The 25917-nt window shown below is 42.9% G+C and overlaps 1 protein-coding gene across 1 annotated transcript in view; it reads right to left on the bottom strand.

The window, feature by feature from the left end:
• The window catches only part of SEMA5A (semaphorin 5A), a 477095-nt gene that overhangs the window by 81960 nt on the left and 369218 nt on the right, over positions 1 to 25917 (bottom strand). Inside the window, exons 12-13 of the mRNA XM_060009673.1 lie at positions 20727 to 20934; positions 5157 to 5274 (exon numbers count right to left, since the gene is read on the bottom strand). Of these exons, the coding sequence (XP_059865656.1) occupies positions 5157 to 5274; positions 20727 to 20934 (326 nt within the window). The remainder of the gene's footprint in view (positions 1 to 5156; positions 5275 to 20726; positions 20935 to 25917) is intronic.

The following is a 25917-nucleotide window of genomic DNA, read 5'->3' as shown; positions in this document are numbered from 1 at the left end:
ATGTCACAGCTCATGGAAAATCGTGCAAAAACCTAAGGAGCTTAAAAGTGAATTTTTAAAGCAACATGAAAAACCAATCAAAAGAGAATATCACCATCCATGTAGTTTATCACATCATGTTGACTCTAAAATTTGACATCAAAAACGTCCTCCTTCTCTGAAGGCCTGCTGTGCTGTAGACTACACTCCAACCCAGCCCAGAAGGAGGCAGACGCCTCTAGAATGTTTGCTGGAGGTTCAGGCAAAGGGAGCCCACGAGTTTCAGAGTATAAAATATCACGGCTTCATGGTACCAGTGAGGTTTCAGAGGTGACGATCCAAGTCTTAAGCACATGCATTTATGATGGTCCTGGCAGGAGTGTGGAATGAACGTGATGAGGGCAACCTGGGCAGAGGTGTGGGTGGGATTAAGAGAACCATCAAGGGATGCGGAAGCCGCAGGGAGCAGAAACACGGGGAGCTACGACCGTGCTCATCGCGCTGGCCTGCTGGGGAGAGGGGAGGACAGGTTATGGGGGCCTGAGGGAAGAATAGAGCCTGGGAAGGGACTGCCTGACAGGGGCTGTGATGCGGCATGAAGCCCTGGCCAAAGCTGCAGGCTGAGCTGAAGGAGGGCAGGAAGGAGGACCCCAGCCTCATTCTCCTGCCCGTGGTGCACACTGGCCAGACCCAAGACAACAAGAAAGCCTGGGAGGAGAGAGAGAACAGTCTCTCTGAAGTGGGGAAGCTCAGGCCCTTGGGGCAGGGGTGGGGAGGGGATGTGGACTGACTAGCACAGACCAGCATCACCATCACCAGAGGCTCTCTGAGACTTCCAGTTCCTAACATTTGCCTCCTTGTCTGTGATGGTGAGAAGGGTTATGTAAGTCAGGGAAGTCCTTGTGATTTTTGAATGTCTATGAATCCCCCCAATACTGATTAGAAACTTTTGTAGGGGCAGATGATTTGGGGACCTGCAAAGATGGGTTAATTCTCTTAAATCCCCCTTGGCTTCCGTTTCCTTGTCTAAAATGCAAAGGAAACAGCACAGAGATTGTTAGGATCCCTATAACTACAAGAGATCATGAATATACAAAACTCAAAGATTTGTGAAGTCAGGGGGAAATACAATATGACGGTGATGAATGAATAAAGATGGAAGCAGCAATCATTCGGAATGTTGGAAGACGACATTTTATGATGGAAAAATATGTAGAAACTGGCAAACTAAAAGAATAGGTCAGTGACTTGTAGAAAGGGGCCTGCGGGGCCATGAGTTGAGTGCCAGCTGAGGTAGCCTTTGTAGAAGCTAAGCTTATCAGTGAGGTGAGGCACTGCACTGAGTGACTGACAGGCATTATCTCACTGCATCTTCACAGCATCCCTAGAGCGTACATCTCACTTTATAGATAGGAAAACTGAAGCCCAGTTGTCACTCAATTAGCTCAAAGTCACTCTGGTTGTAAAAGACCCAAGAATCAGTCTAAACAAGCTTAATCCAGAGCCTGTGATCTCAGCCATTTCATTGGGTAATGTGATTCTTAGAACTTTCTTTGATGAGACTCTTAATGGAAATCAGCTTCATGCACTTTTACCACCAGTTGTGTAACAGCAAAGTTCCCTTCACCTAGGAAATAATGGACTTCCAAGAGCTGGCTAGATCCAACTTTTGTTAACAAGCATAATCCTTAATCCCACTTTTGATTTATTCATGTTCAGTTCATTAATTCCCAACTGATGAAGGATGTAGATGCATTTGATGAGCATAGAGGTCCCTGGAGCATATCTTTAGGTCCTTACTGTTCTCCAACCATCATGTTCTTATGACTAAATTGAAGTCTTATATTTTCTATTTGGATATTTTTTCAGAAGTTAAAATGTTTTCCTTTATTTACTTTTAAGGCTCATGTACCTTTGGTCAGAGACTGTAACAAAACAGGATATTGGATGCACTCTTTGGAGTGGCTTGTCTCATGTTATGACATCAACTTAATATTGTCCTTAAGTCTATCTGTATAAATGAAGTACATGAAGGGAAGATAGCACCTTTGAAGAGAACTAAGATGGAACTCTGTGTGGCCTCTGCGAGATGGGTGAATAGAGGTAATCTTTATTGCCTCTGAATCCCACTTCTTCCATCTATGAGACAAAATGGAAGCAATAACATCATGAACATTAAATGAGATACTCCACTGAAAGTTGCCTAACATGGCACTGAGCACACGATCAAAACACCCAATTAACCTCAATTCCCTTTTCCTTCTTTTACAGTTGATTTCAGTGATACCTCTCAGGCTATATGAACATAATATGCCTATGACTAATGGGTCACCAATCACTGAGTCCACTGATCAGCCACTGCTTTGGAAGACGTTGACAGCTGGGAATTACATCATCTTGTAGACTAGGAATAATGTCAGAAGTACTGGATTTAAGTCGATTTCTTTCTCAGTGTAGTTTCAGAATCTTGTGTAAACCCTTTAGTCTCTGGTCTATGGTACTGGCATCTAAATAAAGGGCTCTGGGCTTAATCACTGCTAAATTCTCCTTTCACTCCAAAGATGATAATTACACAGTAGCCAGGGAAGAATCTGTTATTTTAACACATTTAGGTGCTTATTGGGTCTATGTATTTTGCTAGTCACTGCACGACGTATCTTGGAATAGAGACTCATTGTATGATATGGTATGCTAATAACCATATGTCCACACAGGGTGTGGATGACATTCACGCATACATAAAGCCCAGGTAGATTTTTAAGATTATGCTATCCTTGTTAAGCAATATTGCAAGTTATGCAGGACGGATATATTATTTGAATCACGCTAGGTATGTAAATTTAGATCTTGCTTGAGTACTTCAAGTCTCTTAAACCGAGAACAATGTTTTTAATTACAATAATATAAGAAAAGAGAATGTTAACCAATATGTCGGTCAACTATTGCCCTGTCTCCTGGACAAAAGAAATCCATAAACATTTTTAAATAAGGATCTTTAAGTGGAAACTAGTTCTCTGTCTTTACTCTGCTCCATAAAGTCAAGCCTTTCCTCCATTTCAGTCAAAAATTAAAAAAAAAGAATAATATAGAAGCAAATTACTATTTTAATAGCTTTTAAAAATACTTCTCTAAGTCTGCTCTATATTAATGCTAATCATTTCATCTAACTCATTTCTTTCTAAGAGATTTTTTGAAATGGATGTATAATTAAAACAATATTTGGGTAATATGGGATTTCCCATTTTCTATCTGGTAGCCTATATAAGTCAGAAAAAATATGTTTTTCTTTCCTGTGGTTTGCTCAAAGTGATATAAGTTATTGTCCGTTGTCAAATGCTTTGCATATTCTTATCAGTAGTATATCTTGATAAATGACAAATTACACTGGATGAAATGACAGAGATGGTTTTGTATAATGAAATCACCTCAAACCAGAAGAAAAAAAGACCTTGTTATGTATGGTTTAGGAACAGCGAATCAGAGATCACGTCTCAACTACATTTTTCAAAAAGAGATAGTGGAGGGGCAGCTGTGAAACCAGTGCAGGTCCACATCGCCCTCTGACCTTCCCTGAGTTTATAACAGAAGCTGTCCTCTCAGCAGAAAGAAGCCACTTTAGTGATAACCCTCCTGTCGCTTCTTAAATACCAGGTCTTTCATTTTCTGACCGCAGAAACATACAAGACGTACTTGTTATAAACTAAGTGGATGAGTGTGTATTTCCCCTTATGTAACTAAGCATGTCCCAGATATCCACTAAAACAGCCTTGAGTCCTGGACCAATGGCTTTACTGCTTGAGAAGAACTGCTATTATCTTCTGCCTTTTTTTTTTACCATTAAAACTGTAAGATCAAACATCTACAAGAAGATGCGCTGATTCTTCTGAAGTGTGTGTCCGAACTTTAGAGGTACATTTCAGATAGCGCACTTTGTGTTTTCTTTAGCTGCAAAGAATTTAAGGTGAACACCTTGTGCTTTTAAAGTGTGTTGCAGACATTACGAAGGAACTTCACACAGACAGTGGCATGTTTTAACCAGTTTCACAAGACACCACAGAAAAGTCTGCTTCTAAATTCAGAGATCCAAAGCTGAATAACCCAAAGGAGTAGCAGCTAACCCCACTGCAAGGCTTTGCTCAGAGCCTGGATGTGGTGATACACCCGCCTCTGCAGCGAAAGGCCTAGATCTCCTGCCAACATTTGGGGAACAACACTGATTTAATAGCCCTTGCCTCCCTCATGACACTCTGCCTGATTTTCTCACTTACAAACTTAAGGACAGGCTTCCTGACACGTGGCTCAGATAATGGAAAGTGCAGGTTCCTTCATAAGAAATGGACAGACTGTTCAGACGCCTCAGGCAGTTCTGAACAGAAGGAACAGCACGGATTTAAAATAACAGCCTGTGTCCCTTGCCTTCTCACCTCTGTCTTGCAGAGGTGCGGCCAGAAATGACAGCATGGAGATCAGCAGTGATGTGACAGCCAAGGGACTTACTAAATTTTCAAATATATTGAAGTTAATAGCTGTTGCTCATGTTCTCTGAGAACAGAAAGAGACTTGGAATGACTTGATTGAGGGCTCTGAAGACAAAGGGGAAGAAAGGCTGGATCCTATAAGTGAGGATGCAAACAAATAAATTGGCAAAGGAAAGTGTGAAATCTGTTTTCTTGGATTCAGAGTCCGGCTCTAAACACAGGGGAATTTCTCCCTATTCTGCAGGGTTCCCTGTGGGAATGTACATTAGGCTGTTTCTCCCAGGACTTTTTGTGACCCTGAGCAGTAGTGAGGAGACTGTCCCACATGGCGTTCCATCATAATATCCTTTAGTTTATTCTTTCAATTGCTATTTTATTAATGCTACAAAGGGCAAAATAGTCCACACCAAGCTCTGGAGATAAAAATCCAAGAATAAAACAGAAATGTTGCATCCCATTTTCAAATCAGCACTGCTTTCTCTTAAGATATTTCTCTTCAAAACAGACAGCAAGGTGTCAGCAGGATCCCATGTGGCTCCGTGCAAGGAGGGGCTGAAAAAGTTAAGAGAGCACAGACTGGATTTGCGAGGAAGGTTCTAATATGAAAATGCATGGACACCATGGAAGCGTGGGTTAGGATTGTAGGACAGCTTGGTTCCCATGGACAGTGTTTCCAGAGCTGGACACACGGACACTCACAGGACAGGTGGAGATGCTCTGCTCCCACTGCATCATGCTCAGGCTCTCCTCCAGGCTCGTGCATTTCTTCATCACCAAATCCCAGCCACAGTAAGGGTCCTGGGCCCCAATGCAGGCACTGGAAACACATCAAAGGGTCAAGAGAAAGGCAGGTTTATCTAGTACCGTAGATGCAAGCTAAGAATTGACTCTTAGGCCTTGACATGGGACGAGAAACAAAGTTTTCGTCTGCACAGTAGAGAACATAGCTAACTGCATACGCCAGTAAGTATCTAATTAAAATTAAATAAATTAACTTTATTTGAAATATCTATTTTTTTCTAAGATCCAGGGCTGACAACCAAATGATTGTCCATGCTAACATGAAGCCTTTTGGTGTCATGAACAATCTAGAGTCAGAATCTTGCAAGGCTGCAAAATACTAGTCATCACACCATCATCATCCTCACCCCCTTAATGACAGGTACTATTTGTTGAACATATACCGTGGTATATAAAATGATTGCATCCTTTATACAGAAACAACTTTTATAGGGATGTATTAATGTTTTCACTTTATTTATCATCATCATCATCACCACCACCACCATCATTGCTACTATCATTATCATCATCTTCATCCCCTTAATAATGGGTATTATTTGTTGAATACCTACTGTGATATATAAAATTATTATGTCATTTAACCATTTAAACAACTCTAATGAGGGAGGTATTATTATTTTAACTTTATTGATGAGAAAAAGGAGACACCAAAAATTTCTAATATTTGCCCAAGGACAAACAAATACACCCCAAACCCTGCAACGTGGTCGGTTCAAATTTAATAAAATAGAGAAGTGTTCCTTTTGAGTACCATAGCTTAAAAATGCATTACAATTTTCAATTTAATAGTGGTTTAATATAGCCCTGTCTACAATATTCAACATATTATATCAGAAATACTGTAGATGGTAGATATTTTATTTTAGCTTTGTCTAAACGAAAGAGTTCATATACAACATGGGCATCATTAGATGAAGATTTCAGCCCCTAAGTTATAAACACAATATAGTGTAGATGTGGGGAGGGAGGAAACAGACAGAGATGACTGTGACAGTCAAAATTACACAGAAGATGACCCCACAGAAATGCAGGACATTGGACACCTTTTCTCTGAAGGGTCAAGAGATCAGATGTGCAGGAAAGGGTTGTGAGGGAAGGCAGGTGAGTTCAGCACGGAAGTGCCAAGGTCTTCTGAGTTAGGGCAGAACTTACAAGGGGCTGCATCTGTTACAGAGTTACCAGTTCACCAAGAGTAGGACTAGAAATCATAGCATAATCATCAAACATGGGGCCAGGGAGGCAGTCGAAGTAACAATAAGTCATTAATATTAATGATATTAAAAACCCCTATTAACACATCAAATATGTAAACCTTGCATAAAGCACTGTTCTAAGAACCGGACCTCAATTTGCTCATGTAAACCTCATAAAACCTTTAAACAGAGTACCTCCATCAGCTACTCTATTTATTCTCATTTTAAAACGAAAAAATCGGAGCAGAGAAAGGAGAAGTCCAAGTTCCACAGCTGGGGAAGATATATGTAAAGATAATAAATGAAGCAGTAGAGGTATAGAACTATTACTGAGGGCTTCCCTGGTGGCGCAGTGGTTGAGAGTCCGCCTGCTGATGCAGGGGACGCAGGTTCGTGCCCCGGTTCGGGAAGATCCCACATGCCGCGGAGCAGCTGGGCCCGTGAGCCATGGCCCTGAGCCTGCGCGTCCGGAGCCTGTGCTCCGCAACGGGAGAGGCCACAACAGTGAGAGGCCCACATACCGCAAACAACAACAACAACAACAGACTATTACTGATTAAGTTACCATGCAATTATTGTGTATTAACCAGCCCAAGAAGTTCAAATGGTTAAAACTGGCGCTTCTCACAGCAGGACTAGGGCTGGGAAGGAGTGTGGAACAGTTACCTGTCACCATAACCTCACTGGAATTTTTTGACAAGTGACCCTGTACCTGTTAAAAGGTAAACTGAGGTCGATTAAACTGTTCAAGAGTTCATTGGAGCAAACATCGGCAGCGCCGAAGGGGCCCTGGTTAGGAGGCTCCGCCCACAGGGGCTGAGGAGAGCCTTTTACCGGGAAGATCCAGAAGCAAAGCTCGAAAGTTATTCGATCGCCTACAGCCTGAGCGGTGCCTTATCTGGGAAAGCCTGGCTGTGCTCTTGCCGTTGGCTGTTCTTAAATTTCATCTTTTCCGATTCCAGGGCATTGACTGGCGTAGGCAGGACCAGAGTCCCAGTCGTAGTGAACTAGCGTCACTGCTGGATTCCACGGTGTGCATCACACATCGGAATCCTCTCCGTGTTTGATCCCATTTTCCCGTCAGGGGGCAAAAAGGGCAAGGCTACACTTCGGGAATTATTCAAGAAGCCTGAATTCCGTTTCATGTTTCTTATTCAAGCAGTATGACCATGAGACAAACTTAAACTTCCAAAAACGAGGAAATTCCACCAAGCCCCTAACGTTGCGGCTTCCCCCTTGCAAAGCTGTCTGTAGAACTGAAGCAACGCCACAGGGTTACATGGAATATTTTAAGCTGTTTTCAATGAAAAGCTGTTTGTAATAACGTCTCTTTCTTCCGATACTGCAGATGGTTCTGTAGATTCTTAAGATTACACTTAAAATACTAAAACTTCTCTACAATCACAAGTGCCCATTCATTAAAAATACCGTTTATATTAAATACGTTTTCCTCACTTAAAATGTTTCATACCATGGGGAACATTCTGACGAACTCTACCTTTATTCTAAATTATACCTTAAGAAAAACCAGTCATCATAACTGACTATTTTTGGAAGTTGCGTCCCTTAAGGAGATCATGTGGAAAATCACAGAATTCCTATGAACGGAGCCATCACGAAAGTGGCTTTTCTTTATTCCACTTTGAAAATGTTTTTCTTTGTGTGATGAATATTTTTAATAATTTTTTTCTTATTTTGTTAAGAACCTTAGATTATTCTCATGTGATATACTGCCCTGGTATCTGAAAGTATCTGAATTCAGAAAACAAGTTGGTCAGAATCTGAGGTTTAATTTGAGAACACATTTATTGAAAGCGTATTTTAGAGCAAAAGCATATTTAGATGTAGGCCTTAATTCTAGAAGGATAAACTACTTTCTTTCTTACAGGAAATTAATCTAATGACATTACAGTTTATAGAAACTCTTCTTTTACTTTTTTTGGTTTTTGTGGTACGTGGGCCTCTCACTGCTGTGGCCTCTCCCGTTGCGGAGCACAGGCTCTGGACGCGCAGGCTCAGCGGCCATGGCTTACGGGCCCAGCTGCTCCGTGGCATGTGGGATCTTCCCGAACCGCGGAACGAACCTGCGTCCCCTGCATCGGCAGGCGGACTCTCAACCACTGCGCCACCAGGGAAGCCCTCTTCCTTTACTTTTTAAAGTTTGCGGTTACGCTATTTGTTGAGTAATAGAAATAAATGGGTATATTCATTAAAATCTTCCACTGTATTTCTGCAAAGCTGGAGCTAATTACTGAATATGATCCCCTTGCATATTAGATTATCTAAGTATCTATGACTTCATCTGGCTTGTTTCTGCCACACTAACTGCCATTATGTCAGTTTATTTCTGATATTAAGAACTCTTGCCTTATCAACAACACGTATTCATTAAACATGGGATTTCAAAAGTATTTCCATCATTCATTTATTCAGCACACACTTAGCACCTGTCTTGAACTGATTTTGAGAGTGTTTCCTGGGTGTACCGGGAAACAAAACTGACGCAGTCAGTTGTACCCAAAGAACTCACCTCTTAGTGAAGGAAATAAACATTAAACAACTGCCCAGATAAATACCAGCAGCCAGTTGCAAAGGAAAAAAACAAAAGGGGGAGGAGGAGACATATGGGGAGAGCCAGTTAAGCTGGGACCAACGAGAGGAACAGAGTGACTGACGTGATACTTTTCAGCAAAAACAGAGCGTTTCGGCAGGAAGACCAGCATAGGGAGAGCGTACAATGTAGGAGGGAGTAAACTTGAGAGTCTGAAGAAACGCCTAATAAATGGAGGTGGCGCTTTGGCGGAAGTTTGGGGTGTAGAATCTGCTGAGTCCTCAAGCCTCCCTCCCTAAGCATTTAGGTTCCCTTGTAAGTGCTGCACCTTCAAAGTGCTTCCCAAATTCTGCACAAAAATCACATGTCAAACGTCAGTATTTTTATTTGTATTATCATGGTGATGACACTGAGAGAGAACAATTTATCTATTTGTGAATAATAGTGTCTTAATACCTAAGACAATCTCAGTTGCCTTATTCTTAACGGCTATGTCACCATATACTTCAGGTTCTGCTTTTACTTTGAGTTGCATTAAAAACATTACCTCACTGAAAATAAGACTGGAAAATTCCAATTGGACAGTAATCTTCCTGAGGAATACATTCTAAGACATCCACAAGTCCCTCAGTTAGTAAATCCAACCGGAGCATATTTTTTTTTTCAGTTTCCTCTTCTGCAAAACTAGGATAATACCTCACTGGGCTGTTCTGAGGATTAACTTACATCATGTGGTAGAAAAAAACAAAGTTCTTTGGAGATGGGCTGCATATACTTATTCTACTTAATCTATAAACATAATTACAAATTAATATATGCTGTCAATTTCTGGGAGTGTTTGAAAACATTCTATACCAAAAATACTAAATCTGTGAATGCCACGGAGTCTTTATTTAATAAGGTGATGTGAGACACCACAGCGTGTTCCATTAAACGGTGCAAAGTATTTCAGCTATATGTTTGGATCCATTCACAATGATTTCTTTTGCTACTTGCATGTGCAAGCACAGTGCCATGTGTTGAAGACACAAGGATCACGAATGAACTTGCAGTCTAGTGAGGGGGGAAGACGACGTTCATGACCGTTGCTTGACAATGTCATAGTGAGGAATGACTATTGAGAAGCCCTGACAACCGGTGCTATAGGAATCAGAGGAGAGAGCTGTGGCCCAGAAGAGTTTCAGGAAGAGGTGCTATTTAGGCTGGCCTTTGAATGCAGCTGGGGTTTGGCTGAATAAGAAACACATCTCTGGTCACAGTGGTTCCAGGAGAGACAACAAGGAGTCCTGTGCACATGGCATGATCCTGTGGTCTGAGCAGCTTGGCTGGGTCGAAGTTTCCTCAAGATTCCAGAGAAGTGTACTGATGTGATTAAAATCTGGGGGTTTTGCTTAAGCAAGGGCAATTTGGCTGTGGTGAGTAGGATGTGTCAGATAGTGAAATCTACTAGAAGAAGAATTTATAATTCCCAAGAAGAACTGAGAGACAAGTACAATTGCAACAGCATTTTTAAAAGTTAGGACACATGCCAAGTAAGCAAAGACACAATTACCAGTAAAAATATATGTTTACACTCAGCTAGTCACTAACATTTAATATATTAAAAACTGTTTGCTATTGGCTTATCATATTGGCTTATCATTAAATTACACTGATTAAATTAAATGAGGATTTTTTTTCACATTTCAATTTGCTTTTTTTATTAATTAATTTTTTAAAAAAATTATTATAATAATAATTTTAAAAAAAACTATAGTTCTTCATGCATCCTTTCCAACATGTTAAAGTGAATTATTTATGAATGAACCTTAGATGATGGTGATTCCATATTGACTATAGTATGAATTATCACTGACTGCAGTGCACTGTAGGAAGTAGGTGCTCAATACGTTTACTGCATGGCTGTGACGTCACTGTGCCTCTACTGGTTCTCTTTACTTCTAGCCCCAAGCTGTAGGAGCAGTCTCATGCATTCTAGAATCAACTTATGTTTGTTGTACTCTCTGAGAAACTTCTTCAACTTTATCTTCTAAACTTTTTATTGAGTTGCTCATATTAGTTTCTTAGTGCTCTTAAAACAAATACCAAATTTAAATAATATCAAATTTAAATAATTCATTTGTACTGCCAGTAATATTAAGCAAACGGTTTTTAGTTAAAATCTTAGGGACTTCCCTGGTGGCGCAGTGGTTAAGAATCCGCCTGCCAATGGAGGGGAAATGGGTTCGAGCCCTGATCTGGGAAGATCCCACATGCCGTGGAGAAACTAAGCCCGCGAGCCACAACTACTGAGCCCGTGTGCCACAACTAATGAGCCTGCATGCCTCGAGCCTGAGCTCTGCAATGAAGAGTAGCCCCCGCTCGCTGCAACTAGAGAAAGCCCACACACAGCAAGGAAGACCCAATGGAGCCAAAAGAAAAAAAAAAAATCTTATTAGGTAGATATAAAAATTTTACAGTGAGACATTATGGGAAAATTGATAGTTTAAGAAAACAGTGAAAAAAGTAGAGGGCATTTGAAGTAAGCAAAACAAAAATGCTTTCTGGAAATCTAGCACTTGCAGTCAGCTTTGGTTTCTGATGTGGACAGTCCCATTTCACCTAATTTTCCTGCCCAGATTCCTGAGCTGTTTACTTTGGCCTCTGGGTGGGCCTTAGTCACTGGGGACTTTTCTCTAGAACAAACACAAACTTTTTCTGGAAAGGCCAATTCTGCCGCCTGAGGGAAGCTCTCCAGGGAAGGCAGCCTGTCTAGCCTTGTACTCAGGAACAAAAGGGGCACAGAGACTAAACATGAGCCCTTCACAGCTCAGGGATGTTGAAGTAATTTCCAGAAGTGACTTGGAAAATGCTGTGTCCCTGTGCCCGGGAGGGAAAGCATCCACTGGCCCCTTCATTCAAGGAAAAGCCTACACTCTGGTATTTGATCTTCTGTTGTCTGTAAACTAGAGGTAATCGTAGGTTTCTCCAAGTCCACTCTCTCAGTCTACCCTCCTCTCCAGCCAGTCAAGGATAAAAATGAAGACACAATTATTTCTTGTCCATTTCATGTTTCTTCAAGAGAAACCCTTCTGTACGTGAGGGTTTAGTAGGCAGAATCAGAAGACACGGAAGAGGTAGAAGGGTCAGCAGTCACACCTGAAGACTGTACGAAGTGTCAAGTTATCCATCTTAAGTTTTACACAAAACCCTAGAGGACAATACGTCCAGAGAAATTTTTATTATTATTATTATTTTGGCTTCTTATAATTCACTCGACTTAGCAGTTTGCCTGCGACTGAGTGGGTGAGGCTTGGGCCGAGGCGTCCTCCTGTGGAGCACAGCCCACCCCAGGAAGGACATCCGCCCCTCTCAGCAGAACAGTTGAGGCACGTGTGGTACCCACCTTGCATCTGGATCCTCTGTTGCCCTCCCCAACCACTGGGATGGGCAAAGGTAAGCACTTGGCTCTCCTCACACCCGGCCCTGTCCAGCCTCCATCAGCCCCGCTTGTATGCATAGGTACCTGCTCACTTGAGATAGGGGATTACTGAATACCCACCGACAGACGCCCCTGCCCGTTGGCTGGGGCCATGCTGACATCACTCACCTACACACAGAACGTGCTCGAGGTAGAGTCTCACAACCGCCAGAAAATCCATTTGCCCAAACAGACCAGAGCGAGGTAAATAACTTAATGCAAGGAGCGGAATCTGGCCTGACGGGCCCTGTACATCTCAGAAAATGTGAAGTTGTTTAAAGGTGGAAGAACGAATTCACAACAGATTAGTTTGCCCTCTGTTAGGTCCAGAGGCAACGTGAAGTATATCTGGACAATGAAAGCAAATCATGTGTACGAGAGCAGCACCGGCTCAGCAGGACGTACGTGAACTGAATATAATGCCCACGCGGCATAGGAGAGGAACCATCTCATATTGGATTCTTCTTATTTGCCAGACCCATTAGATGGTCTCTGTCTTTTGCTCTAGTAACCCACTGAGTAACCTCCTCATAATCACACACCAAGCCAAAGGCTTATCCAGGATCCACCTGCATCCAAAGCTCATGATCTTTCCGTATGCGAGCTGTTTTGCAGACACATAGGGATGACGATTTCCTTAAGAATCGTTAATTCACTGGACCAGGCTGCAAATACAACCTTAGGAGGAGCTCAGGGTATAAAAGCCAAGGTGTTTCTGCTCAGAATCGCTCAGATGCAAGGATCTGGAGCTGAGAAAAACTGCTGCAGCCCAAGCCTCCCCATGGAGTTCTTTACATAGCGTTAAATCTGGGAGCTCAAAAGCAGGAGATCTGTAGAGTAGACATTAAATAATGAAACCTCGCAGCGTGAGCCCTTCAGTTGTGCCTCTCAAACACAACTGAGGTACAAAAGGTTGGTAACTGTACTGATTTTAAAACTTTATCCAAGTGACTATCTGGATTGCCATTTAGAAGACAGAAACATGCTCTTTTAGGAAACTGAACAGGAAATGGAACCTGAAACTGTTGGGTGGCTATAGCATATCTACAAGATGGCACTCAAATATTTTCTTTGCTTTTATTGTCCACCTGGATCATATGTACGTTTATATCATTGTCAAAGGTGGATTTACCATGAAGCTAAGGAAGCTTGAACTTCCTTACTTCATGAGACCCTTTAGGATTCTGTGATTGTAGGTGACATGGATGGAACTAGAGACTGTTATATTGAGTGAAGTAAGTCAGACACAGAAAAGACAAGTATCGTGTGATATTGCTTATATGTGGAATCTTAAAAAAATGGTACAAATGAACTTATTTACAAAACAGAAATAGAGTCACAGATGTAGAAAACAAACTTATGGTTACCAAGGGGGAAGGGGGAGGGATAAACTGGGAGATTGGGATTGACACATACACACTACTATAAATGAAATAGATAACTAATAAGGGCCTACTTATAGCACAGGGAACTCTACTCAGTACTCTGTAATGACCTATATGGGACAAGAATCTTAAAAAGAGTGGATATATGTATATGTATAACTGATTTACTTTGCTGTGCACCTGAAACTAGCACAACAATGTAAATCAACTATACTCCAATAAAAATTAAAATAAAAAGCCACGGCCATATCTGATTTCTCTCTGTATTCCCTGCATTCAGAATAAAGCTTGCCTGGAACTGTTCAAAGAATGTTTGATAGATGAAAAACAAAAGATTCTGTGATTGGCCTCCGTCATGTTTGTATTTATAATTTGATATTCTTTTCCTTAGAATAGAGAATCCCTCCCAAATTGTGTGTCACACCACACATAACCTACATTTTTCCCTGATTATTACAGAACAGTAGTATGACTTACATTTCTTAATTTACTAGTCTAGTTCATGCACGTTCATATTCTACGTATCACATTTTGACTGTTCCTTTTCCACCCCGCCCAGGACTTGGGGGTGTAACTAATGAGTTTCTGGAAGACGCTGTGTTCCAGCCCAAGCCCACCTCGGACCCCCTCTTACAATGTTGCAATTAGCATGTTAGCATGTATTTCACGGTTGTAATTAGCACGTTGGCATGCATTTCACGGTTGTAATTAGCACGTTGGCATGCATTTAGCAAGCAAGTTGGCATGTGTTTCACAGCTATGATTAGCACGTTGGCATGTATTTCACAGTTTTAATTAGCATGTTGGCATGTATTTTGGAGTTGTGAACAGCATGTTGGCATGTATACTTTCGGTCTTTTCCTTCTATGTTTTAAACAGTATTAATGATGGCAAACAAATAACGTGTCTTGCTTTTTTCAGTTAATATCGTATCATACAGATGTCTTCCCTGTCATCATTTAATGCCTTCAGAATAACCCACTGAGTGAATACTCCACTGAGTCAGTATATCATAACTTGGTAATTAATTCCCTTACTATTGGAAATTTAACATTGGAGCACTGGTTGTGATTCAGATATAGCTTAAAAAAAATAATTGTACAGCGATGGCAGGCTTGGAGATTAGGTCCTAGTGGAGTCCAGGGTCAGACTTTAATGATAAATCGATTTGGGGATAAAGTCTAAGGTAACTCCAAGGCCCTTTGGCTTGAATCCACAAGAGATATTTGGGAGATTTTATTTATGTCAGAATTCCTCATTAGATTCTGAGCCCCGCAAAGACAGGGTCAGTGACGTCTCATCTATCATCATACACTCAGAGCCTGGCTTCTTGCTTGGTGCACATAAGATTCAATAAATATACTATAAGTGAATTAACTAAGGAAAATCCAGAGGCTACACCAAAGCCAAAGCAAACAAAACCTCAAGATGTTGAGATTAGGAAAATATTAAGTTTATTTTGAAGGGAGCATATTTACTTTGTAAAATGGGTACATTTCAAAATGTCCTTCTGATGTTTGTATGATTCATAACTGAATGGCTAGGGCTGTCTTACTGGGGCACCTTGTGGGAATCCTGCAATTGCTCTCTATACATTGTGTTTCTCCCATCAGGCAGATGCTGTCTTTAGAGAATATGTAATTCATAAAGGTGACAACCTATTAACTCCACCTTTTAAACTGTAGCTCTTTCAAGCAATATATATCCTGCAGGAATCTCATTTCCACACTAGTTTTCTTAATGAGGTGTTAATTTTTTTATTACAGGCTAACTGAACTAAGAATGACTAGACACCCATTCACAAATGGAGCCAACGTATTTTTCTTAATGGTTTCCTCTTTCCCTCCAGTTTTATAAAGCAAAATTTAGAAGCCATGTCTCATGTTATATACAGGCTATGCCTCTTCCAGTTCCCAGCTTTCTTTCTCTCTCCAAATAGTTTTTACAAAAAAGCAAAAATAAAATAAACACCTAAGGACAAAGGGTTTTCAATCCTTTGGCTAATGTTTTATATCACTGCACTTTTCTGTAAAGGGAGCTTTACTGTTACACAAGAATTGAGGTTTTCTTTTTAGGTTATAAAGAAAAATAACAGAAAGGGGAGAGGCAGAGTGTCCATTTGTTAATTTGATAAGTATTTACTGAGCCTGTCTCAGGCCGGACACATGCTGAAGGCTGTACAGAACCTGGAAAGACAATGCCCAGCCTTCAGGAGCTCACATTCCCAAAGGCTGAAGGAAGAATTCTAATTTCTGTTCTCTGACTGATGATTCTTTGGACATTCTCTCTCTGATTCCGATTGCTCCCTCATCTATAAAATGTTAACACTACAAGCTGATAGGTTTATCTTACCTCAGAATCGTGGTGGGTGTCAAACAGAAACTAAAGAATATATGAATGTCTGAAGCGTCGAAAACGCTCTGTTGTTAATTTACTAGGGTTTAGAGTTAAATTATGTAATTTAACACTTACTTTATGTAATTTAACACCGAAGTTTAAAAATTAGTGTATGTAATGATGTAAGGCACATTCATTCATTCAAAAGGCGTACACGATAATGATCTAATTCAGGAATCAGCAAATGACAGTGCATGGCCCTAATCCAGCCTGCTCCCTAAAGTTTTACCGAAACACAGGGTAGGCGAATGCTTGGCCCTGGTGCCCTGGTGGCTTTTCATGTCTCCACATAGGGCAAAGCTTAACTACAGCTAAGCTAAGCTTTGGCAGAGCGCCCTGGGACCCACCCGATCACGCGCATGGGAGGATTATGAGCGCCTGCTACAAAGCTGTTTTCCTCCCACCTCCCTGTGCTCCAGGGAGGCTGTCAGGAGATGGTTTCTCATCGCCTCCTGGGTTCTAATGAGGTATAAGGCTTTTTGCCCCCTACTCTCGCCCCTACTGGGAGGCAGCTGCAGGCTATAAAACCGCAGCACAGAATCAGCTCCTCAGCAGCGTGGGGCCCGAGTTCTCCCGCGCATTGTCATCTGGCCTCTTCTGTTTTGGTGTCATCTGTGGGATAAGGGACCTGGGTAACTGACACCTTTTCTGCTCTTACTTTTGTTGTCTACATAAGTAATAAACTGACTGAATCTAAAAGTGAATCCTTCCTTTGCCGGATGAACCTGTGTGCCTTTTGCTGACACACAGCCACACCCACTCACTATGGTCTGTGGCTGCTTCCATGCTACAAGGACAGAGTTGAGCAGCTGCAAGAGAGACCCTATAGCCTGGGAAGCCTAAACATCTTCTGTTTGGTTCTTTACAGAGAAAGTTTGCCAACCGACTGATCTAATTAATGCACAATCCTTAAAATGGTTTTAAAGTCTAAATCAAAAGCCTTTCCATCACCACTTCCCCAAGCTTTCCTTTCCTTAGGCCTGAGGAGCTTCAATCAGCCAGACTAACTGAAGGTTACACTATTTCCTTGGGGGTGGTGGTGTGGGGAATAACAGCTTGATTTCTGGATGTGACTATTGCAGCTCAAGTCCCGTGATCATTCTTTTCTTTTTGAAGCAGGGAGATAAGACCTCTATCAGCTCTTGGCCAGTCTGTTTTCCTCCGAGTGGCAAGTTATGACTTTATATTGGTACTTACATCAGTAGGAATTAAGTTAGTGGCTATTCTTGCCTGCTTCACCTCGTGCATCCCTATGAAGACCTTTTACCACTTTCACGCTGCTATTGGGAGCCCCTGGCTGGGCACCGGCCTCAGGTGAGGGTGGTGTCAGCTTACCTACCTTCCATTTCACATGCTGTACCCATATGCAGCCCTTTCCAGATTCCCATATTCTTCAGAATTCAGCAAATATTAATTCATTTCATGAAACTAACACATGCGTGTGGTAAGTAAGCCTTAGAGTGCCAAGGATACACAGGAAAGGTAAAATTTCTTTCCCACTCTACATCCCCAGAAGTCACCATCCAACCTGATGAGCTGTTTTATGATTTGCATAGTTTTTCCATGCTATTTCTTAAATGGATTGTGCAAAAAAAAAGGTTAAAATCAAAACAAAATCTTTCTGCTTAGTGTTTGAGGTCAAACTCATCTGAAATATATGTTTAAAATATTGTTCTTTCCAAACAGCTTTCCGAGGAAAACAGCTACGGGAAGTTAAAAACACTGTGCAGTTGGCTCCAAGTTTCAACGTGTGCACAGTGTGGATGGCGCAGGCGTGCACTGTTTGCAGCCCCTCCTGGGTCCAGGGTCACCTCTAGAACAGCTAGAGAATGGAGACGACTTTTACAGTAACCCAGGGGTACAAAACCTCTTTTTGGTCTCCTTAACCCAGCCTGGTGGCAGGCATGATAAGGCAGGCACTAATGGGAAGAAGCCGGGAGTACTCGTCACTACACCTGAGTTCAGCCTGTCCTGGTACTAACTAGCTCTGGCTCGCAAGAACACCGCGAAAAATGCCATCGAATGGCTCATCCCTGGCTTCCCTGGTGGCGCAGTGGTTGAGAGTCCGCGGGCCAATGCAGGGGACACGGGTTCGTGCCCCGTTCCAGGAAGATTGCACATGCTGCGGAGTGGCTAGGCCCGTGAGCCATGGCCGCTGAGCCTGCGTGTCCGGAGCCTGTGCTCCGCAATGGGAGAGGCCACAACAGTGAGAGGACCGTGTACTGCAAAAAAAAAAAAAAAGGCTCGTCCCTGCTGAAATCTGACCATTGAGCATGATGTCCTCATTGTACCAGGGGCAACACAATGAACCAAAGATAAAGTCTGGGCCTTGGGGTCAGAGAGTCCGGCTCTGAACCTGGGTTTCACATCACATGAGCTATGTGACTTTGGACAGGATGCCAGAAGTCCCAGACACCATTTCCTCCTCTGAAAAATAGAGATGGTACTTGACTTTACTGTCAGGGTGTAATGATGAAGGAAAGTGGGGATAAGATCCAGCACAGTGCCAGACATGTAAAAGAACCTTGGGAAATTGTATCAACTGTTATCATTTATAAGCATTTTAATTGATATCAAACTGCATTGCCTCTGAAAAACAGATATTCAAAAAAATGAACAACGTGAATATGATTTTGAAGGAGACAGGTAATTTAGTTAAGCTCAATTTCTCTTCTAAACACTTCAAAATTCATTTATAAAAATGATTTTCTGATAACAAAATTACTTACATTGTACTATGAAAAATATATTGAACAAAGAAATGAGTACTTATTGTTACTCAATTGTTATCCTGTCCCTATGCCGTGTATTTCTTTAGGCGTATTTCTTGAAAGTTAAAATTGCTTTTGTCCAGAAAAAAAAAAAAAAAAACACTATCTTTCTCCATAATTTATAAAAAAGAGATCTGGTCATGTAGACACCAGTTCCTTAAAAATGGATTTTTTTCTGCAATGAGTGTTAGAGAGGTCTTCCTATCTTTCTATAAGAGGAAGATAGCAGAGAAACATGGGGAGAAATCCTGAGAAACTCTTGGGTTGAAATGTTTAGATTTTCTTTTCTCTAATGGAATACTTAAGGGTCAAATACAAACTGACCCACTCTGGGTGTGAGCACACAGAGGACCACAGTCTACCAGTTTACAATAAAGTTATCATCTCTCACTGCTTTTCTCTGAGCGAGTGGACAAGCAAACAGCAGGGAGATTCAGCTCTAGATATAACTGTAAAATCTTGTCCTCCCAGGAGCCTGATAAAGACAGGCAAGGGGCTTATTCTCCTTGAAAGAAAAAGGGGGAACTGTCAACTCCTCCTGGGCGGCTGGGCCTGGTGGTGGTTGATGCCTGTGGATTCATGGTTGAACTTCAAGTGCAGCTGCCTAGGAGACAGGAGTGCGCAGACGATGCCTGGCCTCCCTGACCTGATGCAGGACCTAGTTGCCTAAGTTGCACCTACAAGTTGCTGAGCTAGCAGAGCACCAGGATAAAGGTGAATTGCCTCGTGCTTTGCAAACCAGAAACTCCCATTTCAGCACCAGAAATACCTGTGTATGGCACAGGCCTGTTTTCCTGCCTGTTATCCCCTGTCATGTCCCCCCAGAGCATGCTGGGCTGCAGCTGGAGGACTGGTGCCCTTCCAGCTTCATTTAACTTGTGACACTCCTGTTAAAGAGACCCCAACCCTCCCTGTCGCCCACTGAACCATCAGCAACTGCGCTAGAATAATTCCTGCCCTAGGCTAGTCCTGCAGGAAACACAAATCAGAACACATTTCAAGCAGCCATCAGTTAAATTTAGGGAAAAGGTCTTATATAAAAGATAGTTGTTAATCAATGTCACTATTTGTTATTATTAATCACAACAGCATCATTATTAGTTGGGCGGTCCCTAAGGTTATTTATTTCTCGACACTCTGATACCAAAGGAGGCATCACATTATATACCTCGTTGTCTAAAATCATCTAGAAAGGAATATTGTAACGATTTTTATTAAACATAAAAACCTTCCTTCTACATAAGAATATCCATTTTGCCCATTTGCATTTTACATTACATATATTTTCCCATTTGATTCTACAGCAGTTCACATGTGTTAGATGAGAAAGTGAGGTTTAAAATACTTTAGTGGCCAGGTTAAAAAAAAAATGTGTGCGTAGCAGATTAATTCAGGAACACCAAATATGGGCATCATCACTGAATGTTATAACGCACCGAAAAATTTATTTTAATCCTGACATCTGCTTACAGATGTTACACAGTGGCTGCTCCCCCACAGATACTGATGTGTTAACTGTCATCACAACAGCCTGGTTCGCATCAGAGCTCTCTGCATCCTGGGATGCAGGATTCACAAGGATGCTGAGGTCCTCATCCCATTCAACCACGGGAAATCTGAAAGCCCTCGGGGCTCCTGTGCCCTCTCTCTTGGTGGCGCCTCGACAAGGGGCGCCAGCACGCCACACGGTCACCTGGGGCTGCCCTACCTGCGCGTGTGGTGGAACTGGCACCTCTTCAGTGGGATCTTGGCCACGTGCTCCCGCAGACCCACGAACAGGACGCTCTGGCTGTGGAGGATCTGCAGGCTTCTGATAGGCTCCGGCCGCCTCTCGGGGAAGAGCTCCATCTCTTCCAGCAAACAGCTGCCCGAGGTCTGAGTCAGGGGCGCCCGCACTTTTTTAATGGTGCCGTAATCTGCGGAGGCGACAGGGAAAGAAGAAAGTGAGGTCAACGGGTCGCACCAGCCACTCGCCAGCTGAGCCACCGGGGTTCTCCAGCCTGGCTGCACGCAGGGTCATCTGCTGATGCCAGGGCCCTACCCTGGACCTGTTCAGTTAGCCCCGCTGTATGTGGGACCAGGCGCCAGTATTTTCCCAGCTCTCAGCAGCGCGGACATACAGCCAAGGACGAGAACCACTCGGCTACGAGCTGCCTGGTCCCGATGCAAGTCTAGAGACCCAGAGCACAGTAAGCTCACTGCGGCTCAACGCAGCCAGCTTTACACCATCCCCTGGAGAACATCAGGTGAGAGGAATCCCTGGATTCTCAGTGAGAGACAGAGGAGCTGACCCTGCTGCCCCAGCACAGAAGACCCCACATGATGGACAGTTGCAGATATGCAGGGAGCAGAGGACCACCTGCTTCCCTCCTGCCCTGGAAGTACATCCTTCTCTGCCTTTCTGTCTGGATCCCCTCCTTCCTCTCTTTCTCCCCCAAGCTTGTTCTGCGGGATGCTCTTCTGGGTCTCAGCTCCATGGCTTCTTCTCTCCTGTACTAATGAACATCATTTCTGACTCGGTCCCCTCCCCACTCGAGCTTTTCTGCTCACCACGTGCTTATGCTCATTTATTTTGGCTATGAGCACTGCCCGAGGACAAGTGTCCTAGAGTCCCTGGAACCACAAAGACTCTCCAGAGTGGCTGTGATGGGCACAGAGAAGGGTCCTCTCCACCAGGGAGTGGCATGGTGCAGCCAACCCCCAGGGTTGGGACCCAGACTTGAAATGTGCTGTCGTCCTTGGCGTGCTGTGTTGAGGCCCCCAAGGCCAGTATGCAAGTCCAGGGTATGAGACCCAACCCTCTAGAAGCACTTCTGAAAGCCGTCCACAAGTTCCTCAAATAACCCTGAAGGCACTGACTTCATAAAACCCATGGGGATCTGAGTTTCAAAACGTTGTAATTCTTATTCTGTAAACACAGATAATGAGGCTATCAAGTCATCTAAAAAAGGAAATAAAATCAAGAACCTCTGGCTTCAAGGCTTCCAATCAATCTGCTAATCTCACAAAAGATTTGGACATTAAATACCTTTACAGTTTTTCATTCCTAGGAGAGTCCTTAGAGACGAAGGATGTTTACATTTAGAGAGAAAATACCTAGGTGGATATATATTATCCTGGGTTCATTAAGAAACGTATATCCGAAACATCTCCAGTGAACATTTATTGATTATGAACTGACTGCTATAAGCACTATGCATGTGACAGTGTATAAAATTATGCATATATTAATGTGTGCAGTATCAGTAAACCACTGCTTAATTTTATTTTAGGTTAGCTGGTTAAACATGTCACTTTTGAGAAAATTCAAGCACAAACAGGATAACTATGTATACTGGGAAGATTAAAAATATAGTACCTGTCTTCTTTTTTAAACATCTTTATTGGAGTATAATTGCTTTACAATGGTGTGTTAGTTTCTGCTTTATAACAAAGTGAATCAGTTATACATTTACATATGTTCGCATATCTCTTCCCTCTTGCGTCTCCCTCCCTCCCACCCTCCCTATCCCACCCCTCTAGGTGGTCACAAAGCACCGAGCTGATCTCCCTGTGCTATACAGCTGCTTCCCACTAGCTATCTATTTTACATTTGGTAGTGTATATATGTCCATGCCACTCTCTCACTTTGTCACAGCTTACCCTTCCCCCTCCCCATATCCTCAAGTTCATTCTCTAATAGGTCTGTGTCTTTATTCCTGTCTTGCCCCAGGTTGTTCATGACCTTTTTTTTCTTAGATTCCATACATATGTGTTAGCATACGGTATTTGTTTTACTCCTTCTGACTTATTTCACTCTGTATGACAGACTCTAGGTCCATCCACCTCACGACAAATAACTCAATTTCGTTTCTTTTTATGGCTGAGTACTATTCCATTGTATATATGTGCCACATCTTCTTTATCCATTCATCTGTCGATGGACACTTAGGTTGCTTCCATGTACTGGCTATTGTAAATAGAGCTGCAATGAACACTGTGGTACATGACTCTTTTTGAATTATGGTTTTCTCAAGGTATATGCCCAGTAGTGGGATTGCTGGGTCATCTTTAAGGGAAGAGTGTGTGTTTGTGAACGCACAGCAAGGGAGTGGGTGGGAACAGAGAAAGAGGGAGAGACGGGGAGAGGGAGGGGGGAGAGAGAGAGGCAGGGGAAGTCTACGCAGCAAGGCAGAATTTTAACAACTGCTCACACTTAAAGTGTGCAAAACAATTTGTATGTATTTACTGTGTAAGTCAATCTAATTTTGACCTGGAGACCACAATTTCCAGCTGGAGGGAAATTCAACCCAGTGATGTTTGGGTCTTCCTGCTTGCATGGGGCAAAGCATCAAAGATGAGCCCAGCACCACGGCAGGGATGGGAACAGGTGGCAGCTTCAGGGAAGGTAACCTCAGCGTAGTGTCTCAGCCCCAATACCCCGAGAGGAGGTCTCCCCTGGCAGACGGAAGTGCCAGCCTCCTGTGGCAGTGACAGGCACGGAGCCTTTGCTGCCCTTTGGGACATCCCGACAATAGGACGCGGTCCGAGACAGAAGTTAGGAGCCAGGGCCTGCCCCCATCCGGTGAGCTGCGAGGCTCTGATGAGTCTTAAGTAGAAACTCTTGGGAATAAACACACCACTCTATATAAAATAGATAACTAGGGCTTCCCTGGTGGTGCAGTGGTTGAGAGTCTGCCTGCCGATGCAGGGGACACGGGTTCGTGCCCCGGTCCGGGAAGTTCCCACATGCCGCAGAGCGGCTGGGCCTGTGAGCCATGGCTGCTGAGCCTGTGCGTCTGGAGCCTGTGCTCCGCGATGGGAGAGGCCACAAGAGTGAGAGGCCCGCATACAGCAAAAAAAAAAAAAAAAAAAAAAAAAAGATAACTAATAAGAACCTGCTGTAGAGCACAGGGAACTCTACTCAGTACTCTGTAACGGCCTATGTGGGAAAAGAATCCAAAAAAAAAAGCAGATATATGTATACGTATAACTGATTCACTTTGCTGTACACCTGAAACTAACACAACATTGTAAATCAACTATACTCCAATAAAAATTTTAAAAAGAGAGACTCTTGGGAAAAAACAGAACATTTTAGAGCAATGCAGGGGTGGAGGTAAGGAGGGCCAGAAGAGGCGAGAGTCCAGGTGGCGAACTGTCATCTTTTGACGGTTACCACGCTATTTTCATGGGTAACATGGGTGAGAGAACTAAATCCTATTCAACAGGTGCACAGAGACTGCTGGCTGTTTATTATTTATTTTGCTGATGGATTATTACTCTGAGAAACCAATCAATAACAATTCAAACGTCAACATGCTCATACGCACTTGGAATTCTTAAGCTGTTGTGCGGGGAAAAAACACATTTTCAAAGATCTTTAATCATTTGATTTAAAAGAGCTAACCATCATTGATCAAAACGTCTCAATGTGTATTTCTACACGCCTTGTATCTGACTTTCCAGTTGACTGGGATCTAACAAAACTAGAGGACTTCTTAGCATTTCAGAGAAGGGTACTCAGCGTGGACTTAGGTGCTCGTCCACCATCTACGCCTCTGCTGGGTCTTCTTCACTCTGAGCCACCCGATCACGCGAGGAGGCTCATGATGTTCCTCGTTCTGTTGGCAGCAGGGTCAGCACATCCGGACCCCAGGAGCCTCCTTCTGTTCCCTCGACGCCTGCCCTTCCTCAGCCGGCACCTTGGCCACACTGTTCACACACTGTCACCTTAGTGTAGAACACCTTCCTCACCTGGACGCCCCCAGAACACTCACCCTGCGCTCCTGTCTCTGGCGTGAGCATCTGGACACGTGCACGACCACACCCCTCTCCTGCCTCGGACCCTCTGCATCAGGTGTCAACACGGTACCAAGTCACCCACGGGCCATGTGAGGCCCGAGCCCAAGCTGGTGTCAGTAAATCAGCTTTACTGCGTGTGGGCAAATGGACCCAAGTTTGGTTTGGTAACAGAGCAAGGATGTGGCAAAGCCATTTTTTTTGTTTGTTTGTTTGTTTTTTCTTTTAGAGGCAGAAAGTCAGAGCCTGGCTCCTAAGAGACCGACGCACAAAGATCCACTTCCTGTGAGAGGACAGAACAGCAGGACTTGGGGAGGTCCCTCAGAGTGCTCTTATGTTTTGCTGTCTTTGCTTTATGATATCTGCCACAGTTTAACTACTAAGTTAGTTGTTTTGTGGCTTCTAAACTTGCTGTTATTAAGCTCCATGAGGGCGGACACTATCAGTTTTGTCCTCTGATGTCTGCAGAGCGGCCACCACTGTGGCCTGTGGAGACGAATAAATATGCACTGGATGAGAGACTGAACTAACGAGTGAGGGAAGGAAGGCAGGAAGGAACGCAGCTGTCATGGGAATGTCATTATCACTTGTACATTTGCTAAAAAGACTCCTGATGAATATCTTTGCATTGCAACGTTTAATGAGAGGTACGATATCAGTCAGATCAGTCAGTGTGAAGGTGAGACAAGAAACAGTATTTCCCCAATTCCCAAATATTTCAACTAAAAGTGTCATAAACTAAATATGAATGAGGAAAATCATTTTCATTGGTTTCAGCTGAGAAAATGTCGGCTCTGAAAATTCGCCATAGAAAAATAAAACCATATACACCTGAAACTCAATACTCTAATCAAAGCCAGGGGAAGGAAAACAATCAATGCTAGAAATACAGAAAACCTTCTCGATCAGTCTGTAAAATTTTGAGATCAGAAAGGAAAGAGAAAATTGGCACTTCCTGTCAATTGCAGATCACTTCCCCAAGGAGAGAGAAGGAGAGCGAGCTTCTGGAAGTGCAGAATCGGAGCTGACAGCAAGACCACGGGGTTGGCACCGCCCTGGCCCAAATTCTCATAATATTCACCTTTTGTGAGAATGTGAAATACTAATTACGTTATGGA

Source organism: Delphinus delphis, chromosome 3 (genome assembly GCF_949987515.2).
Source record: "Delphinus delphis chromosome 3, mDelDel1.2, whole genome shotgun sequence".
Classification (NCBI taxonomy): domain Eukaryota; kingdom Metazoa; phylum Chordata; class Mammalia; order Artiodactyla; family Delphinidae; genus Delphinus; species Delphinus delphis.
Note: the sequence above shows the minus strand (reverse complement) of the source record. Positions and strands in the feature narration are given on the sequence as shown.